At 47.7% G+C, this 25342-nt stretch overlaps 8 protein-coding genes across 8 annotated transcripts; 3 read left to right on the top strand and 5 right to left on the bottom strand.

The window, feature by feature from the left end:
- Positions 1-137: 137 nt before the first annotated feature.
- On the bottom strand, positions 138-2150 carry FIESC28_09191 (uncharacterized protein; the record flags this gene model as incomplete). Its single annotated transcript, XM_031163328.1, has 2 exons — positions 138-542; positions 591-2150. 2 exons carry the CDS (start codon positions 2148-2150, stop codon positions 138-140), a joined length of 1965 nt encoding a protein of 654 aa, XP_031012585.1.
- Positions 2151-3711: 1561 nt separating this feature from the next.
- FIESC28_09190 (uncharacterized protein) lies at positions 3712-4883 on the bottom strand (the record flags this gene model as incomplete). Its single annotated transcript, XM_031163327.1, has 3 exons — positions 3712-4137; positions 4185-4549; positions 4601-4883. The coding sequence occupies 3 exons, from the start codon at positions 4881-4883 to the stop codon at positions 3712-3714; spliced, it is 1074 nt and encodes a 357-aa protein (XP_031012584.1).
- A 1309-nt stretch (positions 4884-6192) lies between these two features.
- Positions 6193-7943, bottom strand: FIESC28_09189 (uncharacterized protein; the record flags this gene model as incomplete). The annotated part of the gene is made up of 3 exons (XM_031163326.1): positions 6193-6488; positions 6537-6784; positions 6832-7943. The coding sequence occupies 3 exons, from the start codon at positions 7941-7943 to the stop codon at positions 6193-6195; spliced, it is 1656 nt and encodes a 551-aa protein (XP_031012583.1).
- Positions 7944-8964: 1021 nt separating this feature from the next.
- FIESC28_09188 (uncharacterized protein) lies at positions 8965-9276 on the bottom strand (the record flags this gene model as incomplete). The annotated part of the gene is made up of 1 exon (XM_031163325.1): positions 8965-9276. One exon carries the CDS (start codon positions 9274-9276, stop codon positions 8965-8967), a length of 312 nt encoding a protein of 103 aa, XP_031012582.1.
- Positions 9277-10748: 1472 nt separating this feature from the next.
- Positions 10749-12950, top strand: FIESC28_09187 (uncharacterized protein; the record flags this gene model as incomplete). Its single annotated transcript, XM_031163324.1, has 1 exon — positions 10749-12950. One exon carries the CDS (start codon positions 10749-10751, stop codon positions 12948-12950), a length of 2202 nt encoding a protein of 733 aa, XP_031012581.1.
- A 4352-nt stretch (positions 12951-17302) lies between these two features.
- FIESC28_09186 (uncharacterized protein) lies at positions 17303-18781 on the top strand (the record flags this gene model as incomplete). Its single annotated transcript, XM_031163323.1, has 1 exon — positions 17303-18781. One exon carries the CDS (start codon positions 17303-17305, stop codon positions 18779-18781), a length of 1479 nt encoding a protein of 492 aa, XP_031012580.1.
- Positions 18782-20451: 1670 nt separating this feature from the next.
- Positions 20452-23109, top strand: FIESC28_09185 (uncharacterized protein; the record flags this gene model as incomplete). The annotated part of the gene is made up of 4 exons (XM_031163322.1): positions 20452-20600; positions 20653-20706; positions 21544-21968; positions 22025-23109. The coding sequence occupies 4 exons, from the start codon at positions 20452-20454 to the stop codon at positions 23107-23109; spliced, it is 1713 nt and encodes a 570-aa protein (XP_031012579.1).
- Positions 23110-23365: 256 nt separating this feature from the next.
- On the bottom strand, positions 23366-23836 carry FIESC28_09184 (uncharacterized protein; the record flags this gene model as incomplete). The annotated part of the gene is made up of 2 exons (XM_031163321.1): positions 23366-23651; positions 23706-23836. 2 exons carry the CDS (start codon positions 23834-23836, stop codon positions 23366-23368), a joined length of 417 nt encoding a protein of 138 aa, XP_031012578.1.
- Positions 23837-25342: the final 1506 nt, after the last annotated feature.

Raw genomic sequence — 25342 nt, 5'->3', positions numbered from 1 at the left:
TGGCAGTGCACCTGTCCAAGCTTTGCATTTTCGTAATTTGGGTATTCAATAATATACATAGAAACTTCCAAACCAAGAGATGGTACAGATAAAATACAGTCAATCAATGCCTAACGATGGTATCATAATCCACATAATCACAGCCTCTGCTTCTTCGATGACGTCTCACTCGACATACCAGCATCCTGGGACATAGCAGCCTCAGTGTTACCAACGTCCTGTCCATCAGTGGTACCACGAAGTTGGTTGGGAGCATAAGGCTGCTTCCAGTCATCACGACGCTCGTGCTGAATAAAGATGTTATACCAGCGAGGGAAAATGAAGCCAATCACGATCCAGAGGAGGAGACAATGGGCGACGATGAAACCAACGATGTAGGGAGGGTCGTTGCTGACTTCGTCGAAGCTGGGGTAGGCGAGACTGAAGATGATGGCGAGAATGGGGCCAGAGATGTAGCGAAGCATGGGGGCCCAGACGAAGGGGAGGGACCAGTTCTTGCCGACACCGATGACGGTGTTGAGGTCGTGGCGGAGCATGTTGCCCTGTGATATGTTAGTACTGATTGGATGATCAGATGAGTAGAGTCTTACCGAGTAGAAGGCGTTGTAGTAGAAAACGGACATCATCTTGCTCTTGGTCATGAGTCGGGGACCGCCATAGGCATCGGGTGTCTTCGCGAGGACGATTGAGGCAGCAAGACCGATGAAGTAAACACCGAAACCGGCGATAGCGCCAGCCCAGGGAGTAGCAGTGTGACCAACGATGATACCGATAAGCTGACCGCCAAGGAAGCCACCGTTGTATGAAGCCCAAGAAGGCATACCAACCTGGCCAACAACATCCTGGTATCGGTACAAGGTAGTAGCACCAACACATTCAGCCCAGACGACAAAGACGAGACCAATGTTGTTGATCCATCGGTCGATACCGTCCATGAACCAGTAGCCGAATTGGGTGCAGTGAGGAAGGGAGAGGAGGAAGCAGATGAGGACCATGGCGGTGGCAACCCAAGGTCGACTCCATCGCTTGGCGAAAGGAGCGTCCATGGTCAAAGTCATAACAGCGTCAAGCATGGCAAAGGAAGAGCTGATACCCAACAGCATAATGGTGAAGAAGAAAATGACAGAGAAGAAGTTGGAAGCCGGCATCTCGACGAATGCTTGGGGGTATGTCATGAAGCCGAGACCGTAACTGCCAATCTCACCGGTCTCCTCAGGCTTCATTCCAAGGTAACCAACAATACCGAAGACGGCGAAAGCAGCCAAAGCCTCGAAGCAGCAGTTGAAGATGACGATGATGACAGCGTCTTGAGAAGCGTTGGAGAACTTGCGGTTGTAAGAAGCATAGGCTGTATAGTATCCGAATCCGACACCGGTTGAGAAAAAGACTTGCCCGACGGCGTCACGCCAGATCTTGGTACCGGCGAGCTTGTCACTGTGCCAGCTGGCGAAATACATCTTGATACCTTCGCTTGCGTTGGGAAGAGATACACCACGGCCGATAAGAACGATGGCCATGATGACTGGTAGACCCATGGTGAAGTAGACAACGCGACCGGTGAGACCAACACCACGGAACATGCAGAGCCAGACGATGAACCAGGTGAAAGCGTTCCAACCGACAAGACGTCCGTCGAGAGAAACACCAGGGTAGACGACCCATCGACCATCCTTATTAGGGTCGACGGCACCCACAGCCTCATACATGAACCAGTTCTCGGTGTCGCCAGCCCAAGGTAATGGACTGGAAAAAGACTTTTGAAAGTACACCATGGCCCAAGCAAGAATAGGCACAAAGTAGATTACCACCACGAAGCCGACATAATTGAGCGCAAAGCCAGTACCCTTCATTCTCTTGCTGATGTTGTTATACGCGACGACCGTTCCGCCACGGTAGGCATTACCAGCCGCAATCTCAAGTGCCATTGCAGGGATAGCTAGCAGGAAGACGGCCATAAGATAGGGAACGAACCATTGTAGACCGTTGTTGTTGTAGACTTGGGATGGGTATCGAAGCATATTTCCCATGCCCACGGCGCCACCACACGAGGCGAGGAGGTAGGCTGTACGGGAGGGCCATTGATCGCGTCCGTCGTCGGCTTGTTTGGGCGCCGGGGCAAGCATGCCCGAGATCTTCCCCATGAAGCCCATGGTAGGCGGATGTGGAGGGGTTCCTTGATGTTACCGTACCAAAATGGAGGAACAGGAGGGGGGAGGTAAAACGTGGGAAGGGAGATTGACACGTTATGATCGAGGAATGAAGTAAGAAGAACGAAACAAACAGAAAAGAAAAGAAAAGGGATCGACCCTGTCCTTAAAAGAAGAGAGAAAAGACACGGGGAACTTGGCAGAGACACAGCTGAAAGCAAACCGAACACTACGTAGCACTCGTTCCCGCCTAGAGATAACAGCGTATGCCCAGAAATTAAGGGCCAATAACGATTTCTTGGAATTTCAGTCAGAGCAAAGACCAACATGTAAGGGAACGTCATACTAGCATGCTAAAAGACTTGGCGTGTGATAACGGGGGGATTTTGCGCGGGGATTGCAGAGCCGCTGATAGGCAAGACTCATGTTTAAAGGCTCGGCATAAACCCTTAAGACTGGGTAGTTTGCGGGGGAAAAGCTTGGCGAGGAAAGGAGGAATCAGGGAAGAGGAATCTTGGCCAACAAGATTGAGTCTCTGTCACTGATGATCACGCGAGTTCCTCAATCCCTTAGAGATTACAGCTATACTTTCCTCATGTTTGGGTTTGGGTTTGTTATAGTCAAAATAAACTGATGCATTAGCCTTCGGGTTTCGGAAAGGGGAACACGCATTGCCTGGTAATCCCGAGTGAAGCACCTATCTATTGTGAAGACTGAAAGAGTGTAGGACTGACTCCTTGCTCCACACGTGATGAGTTGAGTGGCTGACTATGCCAAGGCTATTTCAGCTGATGCAAAAGTTACGAGCCGACCAGTAAAGACGCTCTAATCCTAATCCCGTCCTGTGAGTCCCGGGGGTTATTCCAGGGCTTATCACTGATAACACTGCAGAACATTATTTATCCTGCTGCATGATAAGAGATAGTGACAACAGAGATAACGATAATGAAAGCATGGGAAGAATTGCACGTATAAAAAAGGAAGCGCTTTCTCGCTGTAATTTGTATTTTGATATTGAGAATTGAAGGGTCTTTGTTATTTCCACTTTTCCCGCCATGAGGGTGCTTTTTTACGTAAAGACTCTGGGGAAGTCTGGGGTAAACCTCCATTTTTACGCGTTACGGACCCACGATGGCACCATGTGGTGGAGTTGGGCTGTTGTCTTCACCTCCTCGCGTATCGTTTTGTCTTGCCTGCTTGTGCCCGTGCTCATGCTCCATGATATTGCTACGTGAGACATTTTTTCTTTCCCCAGATATTGCATTTTGATGGAAATGCCTGATGATGAGGCTCGATGGGTACGAGTCATGCCCGACGCCAAACAGCCACATCCTCGCCCGGTCTAGCGGAGCCGCTCCGATTGCATGCATTATTGTTACAAGGATCTTGTCACAGGATGATTGAGGTCCACATTGAATCCTTCGAGTCTTGGTGAGATATTTAATATCAATGGGTGGTCTAAGTATTCTATGAAATGTGGGAAAATGCTGACATGAAGGGTACTTGCAAAGTGTTCCAGATAATAGCCCTAAAAGATATCTTGGCAAGAAAACGGACCAGTATTCTAAAGAGGGAAAGGCTCCTCCTTCAGGTTCCGTGTGGAGCTCGACTCACTGCCAAGATCATCATAATCTGTACGATCCCGATCCGGCTTGACAGTCTCAACTTGCGTCGTCTGGAACGTCCTCGACACTTTGATCCCATCTTCTTTACGCTCTGGCAACTCGATGTTCTCGCCAGCTTCGATGTACGTAAGATTACCACCGGGGAACATTGATGTTGCTCGCTTGTTGGTCGCAGTCTTGGCGCCGCTCTTTCCACCAGATCGTGAACCGGAGTAGTCGTAGCCGCTGGGGTTACTCGCTTTCACGACCTTTGTGATCAATTCGGCCATGTTCATTTCGATATGGAGCTTGACGAGGTAAGCGAGCGGATGGAACTGGAGGTAGACAATATCGTTGGGGAGCGACATCATTGCGATGAGAAGAACCTGCTTCATTAGTCATGTGCATTGATAACAAGAAGGGCTGTGCTTACATCCATGGTCATCGATATACCAATCATAACCAAGTTAACACGGTAAAGACGAGTGTACTTTGTCAAGCCATTGGCGATAAGTCGCGAGCGAACGAGGTGGATAAAGTAAAAGTTTAATCCTGCATCAACGACTAGGAAGATTCCCTTCTCGACCCTATCCCAGATAGCATTGACGCTGATGAACTGTTGACTGATTTGTAGTCGAGCAGGAATCCACACGCAAAAAACGCTGATGTTGATAACGAGTAGGACGAGGAAGGTAACCAGCTTAAGTCTCTTGGCATTGTTCCGGTTAACCATAAGGATCGAGATTCGGTTGATGATGATCTGAAGCAGCGTTTGAATCTGGATAGCCCAGAGGAAAACTGCACCAGCGCGTTAGTAAGCCTCTCAGAGATATCGTAGGTCAATCATACCAATGACGAAAAAGACAGGAAATCCAGGTGGTATATACTGTCGCAGGTAACACCACGTAATAGCGCTCATAATCACACTACTCAACCATTCCATCCAAAGCAGAATAAGATAGATGTTCGTCCTGGTTCCTCGTTTCCACGACTGGACTGTCTGGCGAATAGCTTTAGTGCCACTGAAGATGGACACGCCGAGGGAGAAACCCCAAGCGATGCTGGCGATGTTCATGTCATTGGTGCTAGGTTTGTGGAACTCGTAAGTGTCCGATAACAAGAGACCGCCCATCTTGGGCAAGTGGTACAAAGGAGTGCGTGAAAGGAAAGAAAGGATGGTATGCAGGGACCACGGACTTTGAAGAACAGATGCATCATATATTTGAGGTAGTGAAGCACGCTAGGAAAGACTCAGGGGCCACGAGGAGGCGTTACGGATGCAGTTTGGCTGATTTAGTGCTATGCAGCGGCTTACGGACCGGTGAAGATCTTTTGCTAATTGCTTACAGGGCATCTCCCAGTCGTCCGGCGTCACGGTCGCAAACTCATCCCTTTCGGGAGTACTACTGTGTCAAGGTAAGGTACCCCGCGCAAGACTGGATGAGGACCTGCATGAGGCCCGCGTCCGGAGCAATGGGGAAGTTCTTTAGGGTCTGTATAACCCATCCAAAATGATCTGATGATATGAGACATCTCCTTCTCGCCGTTACACTCAGCCCTGAAAGACAATGTTCCTGATTACTGATGATATCTAGATCTGTCCGGAGACGAGTCATTCATCATAAGTTGAATACGATATCATTACCCGAAATCTGGTATCACCCCAGCTTAGAGTCTGCATGTGCGGTTCCGCATCTCCCTAGCGCAGTATCATGTTCAAACCATCCAACCACTAATGACTAACCCAAATCATCCTTGGAATTAATCTGCAGTGGCGTCTTCTAGACAAAGGGCCCCTGTTGACCTTATTTGTTAAGAAAACGTGGTCTTGCATACAGCAAGCCATCTCATTCCCGGACGGATGGCTGGCTTGTTCTAAGATCAAGCCTCAATTTGAAGTTCGGCTCCGCGGTGGATCCTTCAGGGCTGAGAAAGAGGGTCTATCGAAGTTTATTTTCAGCTTTAGGGACAATGATAGGTTGAACCATCTTGATATCGGAGAATGGGAAATTTAAAGAATTCGGTCTGCGGATTAGAAAGTTCCTGATCTGATCCGCCCGTTTTAGTTTGTTGATCAACATGATAAGGCCGAGAAGATGAGGATGGATCGTCTAGACTGTTTTTAGATGAGAACCAACTGAGACGGTTGAATCTGAAACGAATCACGTGCTAAACCCAGGCTGAAGAAAGCATTACAGGTGGAAAAGACTTTTCTGTCAGTTTAATTACTATGAAAGAACGGAAATCTACTAGGTTCTTCAAGATTGAGAAGACGCTCTCAAATCGAGCTGGGACAAGTGCTCGTGAGCGTCACGGAATTCACCCGGGATTGCTTCTACGAGGGTTCAATAAGCCAACCTTCATTCTAACACTTTCTAGCCACTCGGGTTGACTTCTTCAACAACCAGTTCGGAACTCATTCCCGGCACGTCGATCACTAACTAGTCTTGCTTCCTTCCAACAATGCCCCCCTTCTTCAGCCCAAGCCATACTACAACCGTAACAGTAGTACAGCTAGCAAAGATTGTCCAGAAAGCCGCTCTATACCCCTTCATAAGCGCCTCTTCCCTGGTTGTAATCCCCGAGTGTTCCGTAACAGACGCAGCAATAGCGGCAGTGATAGCCAGACCGACTGAATTGCCAAACTGCGCTACTTCATTGAACACACCGCCTGCAAGGGACTGCATCTCGGGAGGATAAGCGTCGGAGATGACAAGATTCGAGACGGTGAAGAGCACTAATTGAGTTAGCATCATTAGTCAAGCTTTGGTTGGAGGGGGCTTACCATCTGGATTAACGGGTGAAAGGAACATGGCCCAAAACGGTGCAAGCCAGTAATTTTCACCGACATCGACAGTAGCCATAAGTGGTGCGGCTACCATCGTTATTAGGGCTGATACAACAGCCAGTGTTCGCACTTGAACTTTGGCGATGAGAATTCCTGTTACTATGTTTGCTGCTACGCCCATGACAACGTGAGGAAGGAATCGCAGGGAACTTTGAAGTGCTGAGAGACCTTCGACTTTTTGGAAGCTGGAATGGTCAGCAAACTATGGTGTAGTCAGGATTGATGGACTTACTAAAGAGTCGTGAAGTACTCGATACCGTTGAGTGAAGCCCAGCATAAAAAGACAGCGATGCAGACAGATGTAAATGACCGATTGCGCCAGAGACTGTTCGGGATAAGAGCCGGTCTTCCATGCTTGACTTGATAGTCCATCCAGAACGGAAAGGCAGCGAGCAAGACAATGGCGATCGTCAAAAGCACTATGTTGGCCGGGTCATCGAGTCTCTTGTAGGATGAAGAGATCATGGCCAGAACATAGAGCAGCATACCGAGCGCCACACTCATAGTGGCTGCACCAACCCAGTCAATCTCATGTCTCAATCTGGTCGTCCACTTTCTCTCAGATGCAGTGTAAACGGAGGGCAATGACCATATCGCACCGGTCGATAGGCAAAAGTTGATGATGGCCGACATGTAGTAAGCCCACCTCCAACCGATAGTGTCGGTAAAAATACCACCCAGCACAAGACCGAGCGCATAACCCAATGGACTCCCCATCCCATTAATTGCGAAAGCGACATTTCTCCAAGGTCCTTTTGGAAAGGTATTAGCGATCAGACTAACCGCCGTGGGAAGACACATCGAGATAGAAGCTCCAAGTAGCGTCCTGAAGAGAATAATCTGAATACCAGTCTGCGCCAAACCAACAGCTAATGTGAAAATCACGAAGAGAAAGCTGCCGGTAACCCACATCAGCTTTACGCCAATGACGTCTGCTATTGCGCCAAAGATGAGGAGTAGACAACCCGCCGCGAGGGCGTAGACTGCTGCTGGCCAGAGGATGAGGTTCTCCGAGAGGGAGACATCTTGGGCTATGCGGGGGAGAGCAGCGATTAAAATGCCTGAGCCCATTGTGTTGAGGAAACTTATGCCAGCAAGGGTGATGATGACGATGACGCCTCTCGTTTTGGAGATTCCAAGGGCGCTTGACGGCTCTTCATTGGAGACATTGTTTCTGTTGTTGTCTTCCAGCACTGGGACGTCGGGTAGAGTATCACTTTTGGTAGGTGGTTGAGTGAGATTGGCTCCTCTTAGCTTCGTTTTGGACAGAGGCTCCAAGGGAATAATGCCGGCGTGAATGGACGCGGCACCAGAGCCGGTTGTGATATCGAAGCTGCGATCCATTTTGCTTTGCCCTGACAATTGATGCTAAGTGTATGAGATTATTCCCAGATATATAGAGCACTTCAACGTTATCGAATTGTGTAGGTCAGACGTCATAGTCATCAAGGGCGCGCTTTTTTGACAACAGCTACATGGTAACTGATTGGTTGATCCCCCAACGTAAGGATTTTGCCAAGTGCCGCTTGTTATCAGATGGGAAGTCGAATCCTACAAATGACGTTTTTTAACATGAACAATATGCGAACACAGCATCTAAAACCAGCTTTAAGAGTATGTCGGATTTGAAAGGTTATGTGACCCATGCCTTGGGAGCCAGGATCAATGTTAGTCTCATGGATGCTGTCAAGTGAAAAGTCGAGGAGTTATCGGCGACGATAGAACGTAGTGAACGGGCATCGACCGAACAGTTTGCCTGAATTCTTTCTCCAGAAAAATATCCTCGTGTTCAATAGTCTGTATGTCTTAGATAGACGTTATTTGGCAAAGCTTGAGTGAACTTCCTCGCCTTGGTACTGCTTATCAGCTGGGACAAGAACCAAAATAAAGCAGTTTGACTACAAGACAACTCTAATTTGAATTTTACTGTATGTTGTCGCACCAATGCGGAATCATAGCCAGATTTTATATTGTTTGCTTTTCAGGTGCATCAGCAGCTTGCTGGACGACACTGCTCGCCTTGGATAACTGTTTAGATAAGCATGCGGTAGAGGAAGAGGCCGGAGGCTTTCGCACTCCCTCAACTAAATTCACTCAAATAATAATTTCCATTGACCTATTCGCAGCGACACTAGCTGTGGAATGACTAACCTACACAACCTACGTTGAGTCCCCTCATCTTATGTCGATGAAGATAACCACACTACGAACTACTTACGATGACTCGACAGGAAAGAGACTCACTCATAATTCCAAATCAATCAATTCATTGCAGTCACGACGTAAAGAGTAAAGAAATATTCGGGTGTTAACAATTCTCATTCATTGGCTTATCATAACGCTAGGTATAACGCTCGCAAGATAATTAGTTGCCCTTGACACGTCCGTCAGGCTTTCCATCCTTGCGGAGTCCATCGTGCTCAGTGGGCTTGTAGTCGCTGCCATCGCTGCTGGAGGCTCCGAGACCGCCGCTGCTTCCATCGCCAGAGGTCTTGCCGCCCTCCTCGCCGGCCTTGTGAGGGTCGACCTTGCCGTGGGCGAACTCGCCAGTGCCAACGCGCTGGTCGGGCTGGCCGTCCTTGCGGAGACCGTCGTGCTCTGAAGAATTGTTAGTGATTTGAGGAGGAAGAGTGAATGTAGTTGAGGGAGTTGTACCAGTGGGCTTGTAGTCAGACATGTTGATGTTTGGGTTGGGAGAAAAGGTTGGAAGTGGTGGTTTGTTGTAGTTGTTGATTGATTGATACAGTGTGAGTGTGATGATGAAGGAAAAGAATAACTCGAAGCGTCTCTGTCGTCCCCTTTATACACAATCGTCTTCATCAATTCTCAGAAATGTTTGCTAAGACATGAATTCATTGACGTCACGACATAAGTCGCACTGCAACTACGCGTAGAGCTCAGACCGCAACAAACAGATCTACATCAAAAGTAAACATATCAGCGTCATGAATAGACGTTGGCTTCTATTGTCGATGGAGTTATACTGGTCATTGACTTTTGCTTTTGTTAATTTCACAGCCCTAAATTGCCCTCGAGATTAACGCTCAGGTACCATCGGGATCGTCACGGCACCCCGCATAGAGTAGCTGGTATTGGTTAGGTTAGATCGAAAATGTCAGATCGACGGAGACCATGCTCCGGTTTCTTACATGGCCGTTTCATTGTTCTTTCAAGCCACTGGATCATGGGAATGTCGGTGAAGGAATGGTATATGTCATAGACCTAGATTTGTCTTACGATGAAGCCTTATTGGCGTCTGCTATACGGATAGCGGTGATTATCTAGTGTCAAGAGCTCAAAGAATACGACAATAGAGTGGACGCAGGACGCTAACCCACGTGTCCATTCCACGTCCGGAGGAGGAGCGGTTGTTGTGAGTGGTTGGATGTTAGTTCTCAATACCTGATCGAGGTTGACGTAAGACGTAAAGGGGTTTCGGAAGATCGAGAGGCTGATCGCTGACAATGTACAAGACAGAATTAACTCAGCACTTTACTCAGTTAAAGACTGACAAATTGCTTCTCAATTCTATGCACTCAAGGAGATAAACATTTGTCAGGTCTCTGATTGCGTGACAAGCCGCATGAATTACTCCACGTCATTGAATGTGATAAGACTCTTATCCCTGTTGAAAACAGACTTGATGACGCCGTATATTTGATGGACGAATGGGGGCTCAGGTCCAAATGTCGCATCATTGCATGTGCAATCAATCGGCTTAATCAATTCCCTAACCACCATATATCTCGTCCAATTCTCCAGTACACGCATGGTGTGATTTATCGACTTCCATTTATCATGAAAGCACAATGCGGAGGAGACAAGACATCTTGACCTTGACCATCGGTCATACCGCACTGCGGCGGCAAGTCGTTTTAGACATTGGAGTTGACTGGCTGTTGTGCTCAATTGTGGTACTAGACAGTTGCTGTCGACTTCCAACTCGGATATCTTGTGAAAAGAAAAATCAACTGAGCTGTTTTCTCCGATCTCGAGTAGGCTATCGGAGATGTAGATGACTCACTAGTCACCGCTAATTGGTGTTGATCGTACATCGTTCCATTACGACCCCTGTCTTCTTAGTGCAGGTGCCGACCCCTCACTGAACATCCAATCCTCTCAGCCTCTGAAACAGCTCAAGCTCCTGCAATGTCTTCCTGCAAGACACCAGACTGGGTAGCCAGCTGTGAAGTCTGCCAGGCAATTTGGCAAAGACTAACTAGCGACGACAAATTCGAGCACACGATCAGTTTGGGGTCCTTCGAAGAAGCGCTAACCACAAAATGTCAGAATCACAAACCCCTCATTGAAGCTTTTTGGGAGTACACCAAGAATGGAGAGGAGGGAAACGATAAGTCTAGAGAAGTGAGGGTTGAGTTTGACTCACGTGGGGGTGTTGTTCGTCTTGATGAGACTGTTGACTATGGCGGTTATCTTTGGAGTCTTGCGCTTGTTGATAAAGGTTCTGGATACGGTACTGGTCGCGTCCTGGACCCTGAGTGGGCGGACTTAAGTGTGATTGAGAAGTGGAAAGATGAGTGTCTCTCATCACATGGGGATTTGTGCAGTAATCCTCTTAGAATATGGAGGGCAAGGCCTGCCTGGTTGATCGATGTTGAGAGCAGGTGCCTTGTTCCGGGGACTGTCGAGGGTGACTATGTAGCGCTGAGCTATACATATGGTGGTTACGTTGGCCGTTTGATCGATGATAGTGTGCTCGAAATGCTCCAAGTGCCACAAGCGCTGGAAACTCCAGCCCTATCGGAGTATGTCTCACCAATCATACGAAACGCCATGCACTTAACTACCGTCATCGGTGAGAGATACCTTTGGGTTGATGCACTATGCATTACCCATGGAGACAACGACTCAACGACTAAGGAGTTATCACTCATGGGCGCCATCTACGCCAACGCAATACTCACAGTCGTAGCAGCAGACGGTGATTCTAAGACTGGTCTAGCAGGCATCAAGGGAATATCAGCACCACGAGAGCTCAAACAGATTCTAGTCCCCTTCGGAGACCATCAACTTCTACACAAGGACAACATTGGGTTCCAAGCAGAAATCTGGCTGCCATACTACGAACGAGGTTGGATCTATCAAGAGCTGAGACTCTCGCCTCGCAAGCTTGCCTTTCATGATGGACAGCTCCATTGGCAGTGCCAACATAGTGTGTGGCATGAGGAGGCTGCGTCGAGAGTTCGAGTTGAGAAGGACCCTTTCACAACCGCGACGATAGACAGCGGGTTAAAAATCCTACTAGACGGTTTCTTTGATTATTCTTCTTTCAGTCTTCTTGTGTCGCGGTACAACGATCTAGAACTTCGCTACGGCGAAGACGCCCTACCTGCAATATCAGGATTTCTGTCTGTGCTGAGTCGGCGCTTCCAAGGTGGTTTCTTGTACGGGATACCAGAAATGATTTTTGAGCGCGGTCTTGGTTGGAAGCCGTTTATCCAAAGCATAGATTTGGCAAGACGAGTTCGCTCATCAAGGCCTCAAAGTATGCAACTGAAACCGTCTGGCCTCCCGTCTTGGTCATGGATTGGATGGATGGGGAGTATAGAGCCGGTTGGGCCTGAAGCCACGCTGATGATGCCATGGGAAGAAGGCGAAGGCATTGAAGAGACCACGCCCATTACTGAATGGTACACAAGCCAGTCCCCAACCGATCCGCGATCTAAATGGCGAAGAATAAGGTCTACATGGTACGAGAATCGGGATATCTATAAGGACTTTACGAGGCCATTACCACCAGGATGGACGCGTCACGATGCTCCAGAAAAGTCACCCTGGGATGATGGACCTCACTTGTTCCCTGACGGATGCGACAAATTTATCTTCAAGCACAAGGATATGCCTGAGATGGGCTACGAACCAGTACAAGGATGGTTCTATCCATTCCCTCTCACTCCGGTAGACGAAACAACAGTACCCGATATGCCTGAGCAAACAGAATACCTCTTCTGCAAGACGCATAAAGCTCAACTCTGGGGCTGTCAAAAGGAAGCCGAATGGAAGGACGCGCGACTTTACAATAGCCAAAGACAAGAAGTTGGGTTTCTGAATTTATTCAATGAAGACTTCTTTGCTCGCTTCCCCAAAACGCTGTCTGAGGAAAAGAAAGGGTTACCTGTTGACTTGGTAGCTGTGTGTAAAATCAGGACGTACTGCAGGACACAGGATGGAGTGACCAAGATTTGGAGTGCGAGGCAGACGAAGGATACCTATTTGGTTCTATGGGTAGAATGGAAAGATGGGATTGCGTATCGGCTTGCTAGTGGACAAGTCGAGGTTGAGAAGTGGGATGAGTTGGACTTGGAGAGTATCGATTTGGTCCTTGGATAGACTGGCGCAGGTGAGGAATAGAGAACGACCAAGGTCTTCTTACCCGTCAGTCAAAGTATCCGAGGGAAGGCACCTTGATCTTGACAGATTCCGCTGTCTATGATACTTTGAAGGTAGAGCAAAGGTTCTATAGAGCGAATCTGTACGCCTTGATTGCCGGGCATTAAAAACAAAGCACAAATAGCCCAATGAAGCGAGTACGTCTTTGAAGATATTGCTAGATTCGTCGCGAATAATCTGTCCCCTAGGCAGCGGCTGAGATGCGTACAATGTCAGGACAAGAGTCCTGGATTCTTTAGAACAAGACTTGCCACAACGGTCCCGACTCCGTAGAAACCGTATCGATGGAGTGACTGTGCGGTTGATCCAGAAGGCCGGTGAATTTTCGAGCGAGTAATTTGGGCACCAAGATCGACATCGAAGATTCTACGCGAATGGCGACACCTCGGTTCAAATCTCTTATCACTTGATCAAAGCTTCATCCTCGACCAACAGCGGGATAAGACTCCTGAAGATAGTCATATTCCTTGTCGCATCTGAAGCAATCTCCACGTCGACGTCCAACCGCCAGATGATATATATCCAGGTGTAGGGTTGCTGAGTCGGACCGTCCTCCGGGCCTTCCGTCCGCTCTGCCAAAAGTACACATGTACCCCAGACTCAGCTATCGCCTCTTTCTTATCTACAAAATAACTCATCCGCTTCAGCTCCGGTGTCAAGAAGTTGATCAGACAGCCGACCCACTTTCCAAGCCCCCTTCCCGCGCTTATCTCTCCACGCCGATCACCTAGAAACTTTACCCGAGTCTATCGTACATATACTCGTATAGTACCACTTGGCGCGTGAAGGTTATTGAACCCCGAACACCGAGAATTAAGATCTGAATCGAGGATGCGGTGGAGTATTTCCCCGTGTTCTCCTCATTCTAGTGGTTTCAATTGAAGTCTGGGGATGTCATTCATGAATGGCTGACGTACGGAGGAAACGGTATGCAACTGGGTACTGTCTGGGATGCTCACAATTTCGATTTAAATGCCTCAAAGGACGTGCTTCCCCTCGGGGAATCCTTGATTGTACCCATTTATACAGTAGGCGAATGATTTATGAGACATATCACATCCATCCAAACTGTTGAGAAACGTGCGTGACCACGACCAGGATGGGGGTTATCTGTAGGTGAGTATCAAATGACCAGCATAGAGGACCCTGAGAAAGGAAATACCAGTCGATTGGGTATCCCGTAACAAGCAACGTTGTCATCTTGGTGGAGTTTCTGCAGCGGCGGCTAAGAAACAAAAGTGAAGCTGTACGGTGAGATTGATGCCTCAAGGGCGTAAAGCTTCAAAGGGCAGGTAGTCTAGGATCATGCCTGTAAAGAACTTGTCAATGATCTGATTGGCATAATGTTCTCATGCTTAACGAAAGCAAGCTACAGTACTGTACCGAAAGTATTGCCGCTGAAGTCAAGCTCACGCCACAATCTGGCAATCTACCCTATTCCAACGTTTTAATTTCGCTTCTTATTCCCGTGAAATGTCCAGTCACCTCAGTTCCGTATTCGGTAGCCAAGCTGCAGACATTGCATTCCAAGTCTGGGGTACAGGGTAAGGGTTCCACCGAAAGCCTCCATAAAATTATATCGCGTGCTGTAGACGCGACGGGCCGTGATAGGAGCTGTTCAAGTTCGGGCCAGAAACAGAAACCTGAATCAAAGGAAGACGTTACGTGTAAGCAACGCTGTTTAGCCAAGTTTCACTTTTTGCGCATCTTCATTTTCATTTTTCATCATAGCAGAATGTTTCTGTTTCATGGATCAAAATCCTGAGTTGAATTACCATAACGTAATCTGAGACCACGCCACAGCAAATGAGCTCACTGAGGCTAGTAAGCGACAGAAATACCCACTCAGAGTCTCACCAGTATTGGTCGAACTAGTGCCTCTTTATTTTTCTGACAGAGACCCATACGCTAGGGTCCGTCATGCAGTCCGGCGCTATTCCTACCTGGGATACGGTGTACGAGTCAGCGCAAATACCGTCTCACTTTTACTTTCCGTCTCATCAAATGAGAGACGACGGTCCATCAGACGAATCCGTCGGTGCTCCCGCGGCTGCGCGGCAAATCAACGGACTAAGGCAAGAGCCTCACCTAAAAAGGTTCTTTAATTCGCCACGGCAATTGTCGCGGCAGGCTGGTCCAAGTATTCTGTCACTAAGACTCTTCACCCGTTTAATTCCCTTTCAATTCCAGCCACCTTGCGTCAGGTCAAGTCCAGTCCAGGATTCTTTTAGGCGAAACGATGATGAGGGCCAAGGCATAAGTCCGTGTTCCTGTTCCTGTTCTGATCAGCATAGAGTTTATTACGGAGACCAACAGAATAGGAGAAAGAGAAAGAATACCCGCCTGTGATCTCAGGCACTTCGGTCAAACTTGCCCATCATCAGGTCTGGGTCTCTCTGGCCCAGTATATTTCTTGTCTATCAATCAATCTGGGCCATTCTATTGCATCCAGTTTGAGGCATTATCATTGTTTACGCGTCTGAATCTGGACTTGCTGATGGTCATCTGGCCTTTTTAGTCCCATTCAGTCCCATCTTGATGATATCCACATAATAGGGTCACGCTTTTTCACCGAATAGAGTAGACAGTCTAGACCTAATATGAGGCGACGGTAACCGATGGCGAATGAAAATTGAATCAATTTGTCAATTAACAACGATATGCCCTGATGCTCCCAGGATGCAACACTGGTCCGTATCGAGGGCAGAAAAATTAGAGAGGAAGAAAAAAATGAGGCGGCGGCAAAGGCGGTCTAACCCGTGCTCACCGTTCCATCTACGGTAATTAGAGATACGTACTCTTACCTTTTGCCGTATTTGGGCATTACCTTTACAGTTTTTAACCCGGCAGTGTGGATATGGAAGACCGTAAAGAATGTTCCGCGGACCAATCATACCCTCTAATTCAGAAATTCTTTGCTGTCTCGGAGTAACTAGAGAGAAAGACGTGCCGAGGGCGAAGGAAAAAGACGCCGCTTGTTCTTGTTCCTGCTGGGATCGGTTTCTTCCCGAGAATAGCGTTCCCTGCATCACATCACGCTAGCGGCTCTTGAGTTTCCTGTTCCGTAAATAAAGGAGGGAAGTTTATCATAACCTCAACCTCAGCTTGACCTCATTCCTATGGAGTACAGGAGTAGGAGATATGTCGGGATATGACCAAAAGTGCGTGTGGGAAGGCGAATTACCACGTATTACAACGTCTTGTCAGGTACCGTAATAATCAATACGTAATAAACGTATCCCATCGACCCATCTTTTCTACTCCTGTTTTCCGTATCCTACCGCTTGTACCAATATCCACTTTTAGGTGGTTCAAGGTTTGGGAAAGCCCACTATGACATGACCCTATTCAGAGCTTGGCAACGACCCTTAATTTTCTCGTCCAACGGAAACGACACGACACGCAGACAAACTAAATTCCCGCACGGCGTGACCGGCCACCCTTCCTCTGCTACTCCCGAGTCGAGTACAGTCTAGTGTTGTTTTGCATCTATGACGTAGCCTCAGCCTCAAACCAGCATCACCCTCCACTGGCCTTGTGCAGCCCCCATGGGGAGCGATCCCTGAGGTCAGGTACTCTTGCTAGACAGCAAAGTGAGGCTATGCCTGTATGTACTCTGTACATGTTCGTTAGCTAGTCTAGTCTAATCCATACCCAGCTAACGTTCCAGATGTACAAAAACTTCTCGGCGTCTCCAGCGTCAATTGTTGAGATATTTAAACCCAGCCCATCTGTCCCCATTCACGTTTCTGACGGTTTCTCGATTACTCTACTCTTTCTTCCATTTCTATTTCCCGTTCCATTCCCATCTCTTCTCTCAAATACCCCAGCGTAGTCTGTGACTACCTATACTCGTATCTGCAGATCATCTTGCATAGACCATACCTTCTGTGACTAGACCAGACCCTCCTCCTCAACGTAAGTACCGTCTGCTCTGAACCCTGTTTTTTCCTGTTTAGTCCCTTCGGTTCTGCAACATGCAAGACAACATGTCTAGCAGCGCATACGTACGCATGAAACAACAAACCCTTCTACTTCGGTCTTTTTTCTATGGGAGAGAAAAACATACATCATAGTTGCATATGACTTCATCAAATTTTACCCAGCCCATAATTATTCTGTACCGCTTCCGCTGCCAAGACTCGCCGGACCGACCCCCACTACCAGTCCAGACCCAGACCCAAACCACCAAAAGCACGCACTTGAAAAAGATCTCGTTGGGACTAACAAGAATTTCTTAGTCTCTCTACTCTCTTCTCATCTCGCCTCATCACAACCACCACAACTTCACAATGTCAGCCACAACAGACCCTACAACAAATATGGCCAGCGAAGCCGAGAAAGGAAAACAGGAACCTCTCAAGATGGAGCCTTCCACCTCAAACCCTCCTCCCAAGTACGAGCACGACTCAGCATCCGGTTCAGACGGCGAAGTCCCCAAAGGCGAGACAACCGACGAGATCGGAAACATCTTCGAGGGTGAGGATGGAAAGAGCTACAGGACCATGACCCGATGGGGTACCATCTTTGCTCTCCTCACCAACCAATTCGGTATCGGCGCTCTGGGTCTTCCCAGTGCTTTCGCGACTCTCGGTCTTGTCCCTGGTTTCATCACTCTTTTCGGATCTGCTATTTTGGCCTGGTACACCGGCTTTGAGCTGTACCGCTACTCTATCCTCCATCCTCAATGTGTGCACATCATTGATCTGGCCAAGGCTGCTGGTGGTCGACCCTGGCAAATCATCGTGGCCATTGGATTCCTCATCCAGGTCATCATGTTCTGCTCTTCTGCTATCGTCACCATCTCAATTGCCTTCAACACCATGACCGAGCACTCCATCTGCACTGTCGGTTTCATGGCTGTCGCCGCTGTCATTTCATACCTCCTTTGCATTCCTCGAACTGTCAAGTTCATCTCTCGCAGCGGCCCTCCTACCGTTATCTCCCTCGTCGGCGCCGTCCTCATCGTCATGATCAGTCTTGGATTTGCCAACCCTGTCAAGGCCCCCGAGGGTTGGACCCCTGAGATCAAGGCCTTCAACAACCCTGGCTTCCGCAACATCTTCAACGCCGTCCTCAAGATCGTTTTCGCCTATGCTGGCAACCACTCTTACGTCTCTTACATGGCTGAGATGAAGGATCCTCGCAAGGATTTCCCCTTCTCTCTTACCTGGTTGATCTGCCTTACCACTGCTTTCTACTCCATGCTTGCCACCGGTATCTACTGTCTCGCCGGCGAGTACACGACTTCTCCCGCTCTTGGTTCCGCTCCCCACATCTACGCCAAGGCTGCTTACGGAGTTGTCCTCCCCGCTATCTTGACTGGTGCCCTTGCCAACGGTCACGTCGGTGTCAAGTACATGTTCATCGTCGCCATGAAGCAGATGAAGGCCACTCACGAGATCACCTCTAACAGCATCCGCTCATGGGCTGCCTGGATGATCTGCACCACTCTCTTCTGGATCATCTCCTTCATCCTCGCCAATGCCATCCCTATCTTCGACTCTATTGTCTCGATCCAGTCCGCTACCACCTACGCCTGGTTCTCCTTCGGTATGAGTGGTGTCTTCTACATCGTGTCTCGCAAGGACATCCACTTCCAGGGCGGAAAGAACATTGCTTTCTTCGTTCTCAATGTCTGTATCATCATGTTCGCCTTCTTCCTCAACGGTGCTGGTCTCTGGGCTTCCTTGACCGAGATGCTTGAGATCTTCGCTACCGGCGATAATGTCAACGGTACTTTCAGCTGCGGTGACAATTCCGCTCTGTAAAGTAGGGATGATCATTCTCAATTTATTACAATATGGGATCGACATCTAGCTCCGAACAGGATAGATGTACATGAGTCATGAGCCGGGTTTTCTTTTGGCGTTCTTTCACAAATTATAGACTAAGCATATACCATACCAAGCGAACATAGCATAGCCTTGAAAATTTATTTGTTCATTTACATCAAAGCGTCTCATTTGAATTTGTGATTAACTCTATCATGAAGTCCAAGCAACTACCTAATACACTCATCTTATTTCCGCCAATCCTCGAGTCGCTTTGACATTGGATTGTCTCAAAAAATTTAATATTGCGACCGAGAGCTGTTCTCAAGAGACACTGTTAGAGTGTGGTCATTCCATATTGGAAGCCCTGTCGAAGGCTGTTTTATAAGTATAAGACCCTGTACTCCAGCCAACGATGATTCGATCGGGTTCCTCTTACAGTGGGCTTGCACAATAAAGTCTTGTTGGCTGGTATGAGTCGGTTGTGAACAGCAGGATGGAAAGTTCATGCTTACAATAATCACCTTCAGAACCTTATACCAAAACAACCATAAGAGTTACAGAGCTGCGGAGAGTAGAAGAGAAACGACTAAAGAGGCGACTAGAGAAACTCTCTGGGCGGGATTTACTTCCATAGGCTGCATCAAGATCACCGGTCTGATGTTGGCCGGCTTGTGTCCTAGATAGGTCTATAAACTATAACCATTTTAAGTGACAGTGAACTCCGAGATGTTCGCCCCAATGAGTGTTCGATGTAGGATATAACACTTCTCAGCGAAGAGCAGTAAGTGGTCCCCGTGCACCAGTTGAAGTTAGGACGATTCGATATTGTAATTGTTGATGAAAACCTTGATCCCGAACGCACAAGAGTAGTACAGCGGCAATAATCTTGAACTACTGTTATACGATTTCGCCGGGCTGGAAGTAAGATTAAGCGCACATTTATCTACGCAGAAGTATTCATTAATCAACTCAATTCCGAAAACCAACTTTTACGAACTCTGGTTGACTAGAAATGCGGACATAGAAGATGCTGCCCTTCAACTCTGTTGCATAGTTTGCTCGATGCCTTATACTGTTAAGCTCCAAAGTGGAAAAAGAAGAGTCAACAGAATAAAGTTCTAGCACTGCACACAGATACATGAAATGGAGCGTTTGAACAAATCGATATAGGAGCTATTGCATGTATTGAACTCAGATTACAAGACATAGTCAAGTAGAATACATACCACCTCTTCTCAAAAAGCTAACATGATTCTTCTCTGGAGATCTGGTGTATGTGAAGTGAGTTGTGACATGACTTTAAACAGGACTCTCGACTCTGACATATTATGGCCAATAATCTTTTAGTCCATGAGTATCTCTGCTCTCAATTCCAGGTGAGCAAGATGCCTGTTCGGTATGAAGTCTAATCTTCAAAGTTCGAGAAGAACGCACGCAAATCGCCAACTCCAAACTTTGATTCAATCTCGTCGCAAGTAGCAGACTTTTCAGAATGCCCTCAATTCCGAATGAATCTCTATATAAAGATATCACCCCGTCTCTTCTTCCTCCTTTTTTTCTTTTTCCATCCTAAACAATCTCACGCTCATCTTCGACATCTTGTCATACACAACTCAACTTTCAAACCACTCAAACAACAAACCACCCTTCACTCTACATTCATCATGTGTTGCGGATCATCCTCAAGCAGCAGCCAGACTAGCAGCAAGGTCAAGCGCCGTAATGTTAGCCAGCTCAGCTTCACTCCCTACGAGAAGACAACCGAGGGCCCCGCCCCCGTCATGTATACCGCCGAGAAGTACGAGGACCTCAAGTAAGTATACTGAACCGTCCACCATATAGGCGGATGATACTAACATCTACAGGAAGGCGAGAGAAGCCGCCAACCGACGATGGGCTCCCATCTATGACGGCTCCGCGTAAGCCAAGAAGGGCTCCGTGTAAGCCGAAAAGGGTGTTTCTGGTCAGAGAATATCCTATCATACCGTCTGTTTGATGTTTTCTTTTTCATGGCCAAGTCTTGTTTGGAGTTTTAGACTTTGGGCGAAATCTACAGGCGTCCTGGGTTTCAACAGTCCCATAGGTTACAGGTCTGTCTTACGATAGTGTAATAAAAACAATCACTTTCAACAATTGAAATGCTTCCTTGTTCCTCGTACCAGCCTAATAGCCGTTCTCGTTCATCCAGTCGTCTTGTAGAGTAAGACGGTAGCCGTAATCGCAGTGCCAGCCCAGTCCATCTTCACCTGATAGAGTTTCTTATCGCTGGGAGGACAGCGCCTGAATGGTAACCACTCAATGTAAGCCCCCCTTATCAGCTCAGTCAATAATTAGAAGTTTATTCAGACATAAAGTCCAATGAGCGTGCAACTGCCAACTGACCACCAATCTGGATGGTCGTCAAGTCCGGTGCCGAACCGGCGGACTTAGTAACTGTAATTCCGACACCGACTGCACAGCGAAACCTTATTATAAATCACCAACAGACCAGATCTCACCAAAAAAGGTATCGCTGCTTACCAGCGCCCGTTTTGTTTGTCGATCACCCGAAGTAGCGAGCGATCATTCGGGATTACTTCGTCGCGATGAGGTCCGTGGGATAACTCCACGGCGTCAAGCGAGTGTTTGGTATACGAAGTGCGATTGTAACGCCATAGCGTCATTGACTGTATATAACCAACCTCCCACACCTCTCTTATAATCTCGGAAAGCAACTCATGTCTCATACTTACAAGACTTATTATACAACTTATCAGAATGCAAGCATCCGTTAACGGCACCTCTGCACGCCGTCTCCTGCTCCGAGGCGGCACTGTCCTCATCCACGATGAAAGCGACAATGTTGAAGCTCTCCAGCGCGATATTCTCATCGAGAACAACCGCATTGTCAAGGTAGCCTCAAACATTGACAATGTCGCCGGGGCGGAGGTGATCGAGTGTGACTACAAGATTATCTCGCCCGGCTTCATTGACACCCATCACCACCTCTGGCAAACTCAACTCAAGGGAAGACATGCAAATCAACTTCTTCTTGACTACATGCCTTCAGGAGCTGTGCAGGCATCGAACTATACCAGGGAGGACCTTTACTGGGGTCAACTTGGGGGTTGCTTTGAGGCGATCAATGCTGGCACTACGACCGTTGTTGATCATTCCCATGTGAACACTTTTGAAGGGGCTGGTAAGTGACTAAGTTTATGTCATAAACTGTTGTCAGAACTGATTTATTGTCTTTAGCATCTACTGCCATCTCAGCTACCGTCTCCTCAGGTCTACGCAGTGTCTATGGCTACTGTCCAACAATCCGCGTCGGATCCTGGTCTCCATTCGAAATGAACTCAGAACTGATCGCATCTTGGACTCTTCAAGAGATTCAGGACCTCGGCACCAAAGCACCCTTCGGAGATGGTAGAGTAACGATGGGTCTAGCCTTTGATCTCTGGTTCCTACCCGAGCAAGTTGTCCAAGACATCTTTCAGCGTGCTCGAGACGTCGGTATGGAACTAGCTACTACCCATGCTGTTCGAAACCATCAGATGAACATGAATGATGTTATCCAGCAGGTTAAGAACCAAGGGTTGTTGGACCATCGGATGATCGTCAGTCATGCTAATGGGTATCCCGCTGAGAGTATTAAAGCTATAGCTGATACAGGAGCACACATCAGTAGCACACCTTCTACAGAGATGCAGATGGGTTTGGGAGATCCCATGTGTCTCAGTAGTGACTACCCCACTGCTCAAGCCCAGTCAAGTTTGGGCATTGACTGTCACAGCAACCAAGCTTCCAGCATCGTGTATGAGATGAGGCTAGCCTTGCAAGCAGCACGGGCGAAGCATAACCAGAGACTCATCGATCAGGAAGTAGCTCCTGGACACATCTCCAATACAGTCCAAGATGCCTTCAATCTCGGCACGATCCAAGGTGCCAGAGCAATCGGAAGACAAGATGAGCTTGGAAGCATCATGGAAGGGAAACTAGCTGACCTAGTCATCTTCGATGCAAACACGCCCGAGCTTCTTTGCGCAGCGGAACAGGACCCAGTGGCTGCTATCGTTCTTCACAGCAGCATCAGTAACGTGGACACTGTCATTATTGATGGTATTGTTCGAAAACGTGGTGGTAAACTCGTTGACGTGAAAGTGGAAGAGAAGATGGGAGATATCGCAGGCCAGGAGTATCTTGGTTGGGGAGATGTTGCCAAAGCTATGAGGAAGTCCAGATTGGAGATTCTGGAAAGGGAGAAGAAGCAGAGTTTTAAGGAGCTAAAGCACGGCGTTATGAAGACTCTCCAAGTGGATGAGTCAAAGCTAAGAGACTGAAGCATGTTGTAGTTCCGTAATACTAAGAAATTGACACTGTATTGACAGAGCGAGACGAAGGATGATTTGAATACTAGTTTGTGTTACGAAAGTATCTCAATAGAAACGAGTGACAAGTAAAAGGATAAGAGCATCCTCATTTAAGGAGTGACAGGCACATAAGCAACCAGGCGACATATCCATACCCACAACATCCTAACTGTCCTTTGTTGCATTGCTGGCTTCCAGGATGACCTGGACTGGCTGTGTCAAAGCCTCATTTCTTATCGGCGATGATGCACCTGCGAAGGACGTTGTTTTTACCGACAGCTCCACAGCGCGTGTCGCTCGGGATATCCAAAGTGGTATCGGCGTACTTGATCCACATGTTATCATAGTTCGTTCCGTCGCAGGCATTGCCCGGGTGAAATTCAATAGTCCAAGGCAGCCGGGGGATGCTGAGAGATGACCACTCTCTGCTGCAGTCGATTTTAAACTTCTCGGACCATCCATCGCCCCGAACTTTAATGTCATCAAACGACATGATGACACTGAAGTAACCGCTTAAGAATTACTGTTAGCTAGCATACTTGAACTAAGGCCTGTAATCCTCTCACCAGGAAATCTGGCCGTGCAGGTCGTTCCAATCGCAGCGTTTGTCGAGATTGTCCTTTTGCACTTCAGCATCAAGAGGTGCGGCGGAAACGCCAAGGGCAAGAAGGGTCATGAAGAATGTTTTGGAAAGCATGATGAAGGTGAAATTGAATTTGGTGGTTATAGAAGCTGAGACTTGGAACTGAAAATTGTGATGAGGGGGTTGAATTTGATGGTGGAAGGAAAACAAAATTCAAGGTGAGGATAGCCGGACTTCTTATACCTTTTGCTGTTGGACAGAGCTGGGCATGAGCTACAAAAGACTTGACCCATTTGACTTGGCGACACTACATCATATTACCTTGAATGATAAGTCCCGAGGCATTCCTTGACTGCCACTGAACTACAGCCCTGGAAAGGTCTTGGAAGTTCGGGTTCACTCATTAAGTTCCTCCTCTGATGCGAAAGTTCTTCCACGTTCTGACTGTGGATATATCTTGCGTTTCCATAGGCTATTCCTCGGAAAGTAAGCTGATGTCTGCTGGCACTTGTATATTGGCTATGTAGGACTTAGATCAAGCTGCACGGTCCGAAAGATGAAGCCAGATCCGGGTATATGGGGTTGATCTGCGATAGCTGACTATTGGCTTATCGCATCCGATTTGCCGCTCACTTGAAACATAGCTTTTCAACATGGAAGCTGAGGCTTATGTTTCTATTGATAGTAAGGTAAGTATAGTGACACTTGTATTGTTGCTAGTGGAAGCTATTCGCTGACTCATGGAACTTCTGCGCAGACCACTGTGATGCGAGTCTTGTTTCAAAACAGGTGGTAATGGGAGTAGCACGGACCTATCACATCAAACAATGAAACGTGAAGTCAAGCAGAAGTAGTACCACTTTGAGGAGGTTTCATGGAAGGCTTACATCTCCACATCTCTTCTGCGTTAGTCCTTGCTCCTTCCAGGCATATCGAGTGTAAGTCCCCCATTATTTCTTAAGTCCTCCCTACGGCAATTCGACTTACATCGTATGCAGTGAGGTAAACCTTGTTGATCATCACCTGGTTGAGAAGAAGACTCCAGCGCGAGTCAAAAGGGACATCATCAGGCATTATATCTGATGTTCTTGTTGAAGCGGCAGTAGTCCTGATGATATTGGGACTATAGCAAGGTACAACAAGCATACAAAACCGGATGATTTCATCTAAAAGAACTTTGCGACGTTGCAAAAATTTCCAGAACGCACACGGTCCCTATTCCATTCCTGATGCCTTAACAACAATATGCATTCACTCCATTGAGCTTATATGAGCAACACCACCAGATCTCGTTGGAAATAGCACTTTATCAGGCCAATCGAAAGGATATATACGCGATTGGCAACCATCTCTACACGTTCGATAATGGTGTATTGTGCCCTATAGAGACTTCTGCTTACAGCTTCATCTTTCATGGCCCTTTTCAAAAGACCCTCATCTACCCCACCGCATTGCGCGTTATGATTTGAGGTGCTTGACCAGTAGAGTGGTTAGCAGTCGAATAGATAGGATATAAGACGTAATTGTGCTTCAATAGATACATACGACCACAGCTCGCGGAAAATACGGGATCCCGTCCGCTCTCCCATAGTCAAGCCGCGAAGCGCTGGATTAGTAGTT

This window comes from Fusarium coffeatum (assembly GCF_003316985.1).
Source record: "Fusarium coffeatum strain FIESC_28 chromosome Unknown BRIP53273_contig_232, whole genome shotgun sequence".
Classification (NCBI taxonomy): domain Eukaryota; kingdom Fungi; phylum Ascomycota; class Sordariomycetes; order Hypocreales; family Nectriaceae; genus Fusarium; species Fusarium coffeatum.
This window is presented reverse-complemented; position numbering and strand designations above follow the sequence as displayed.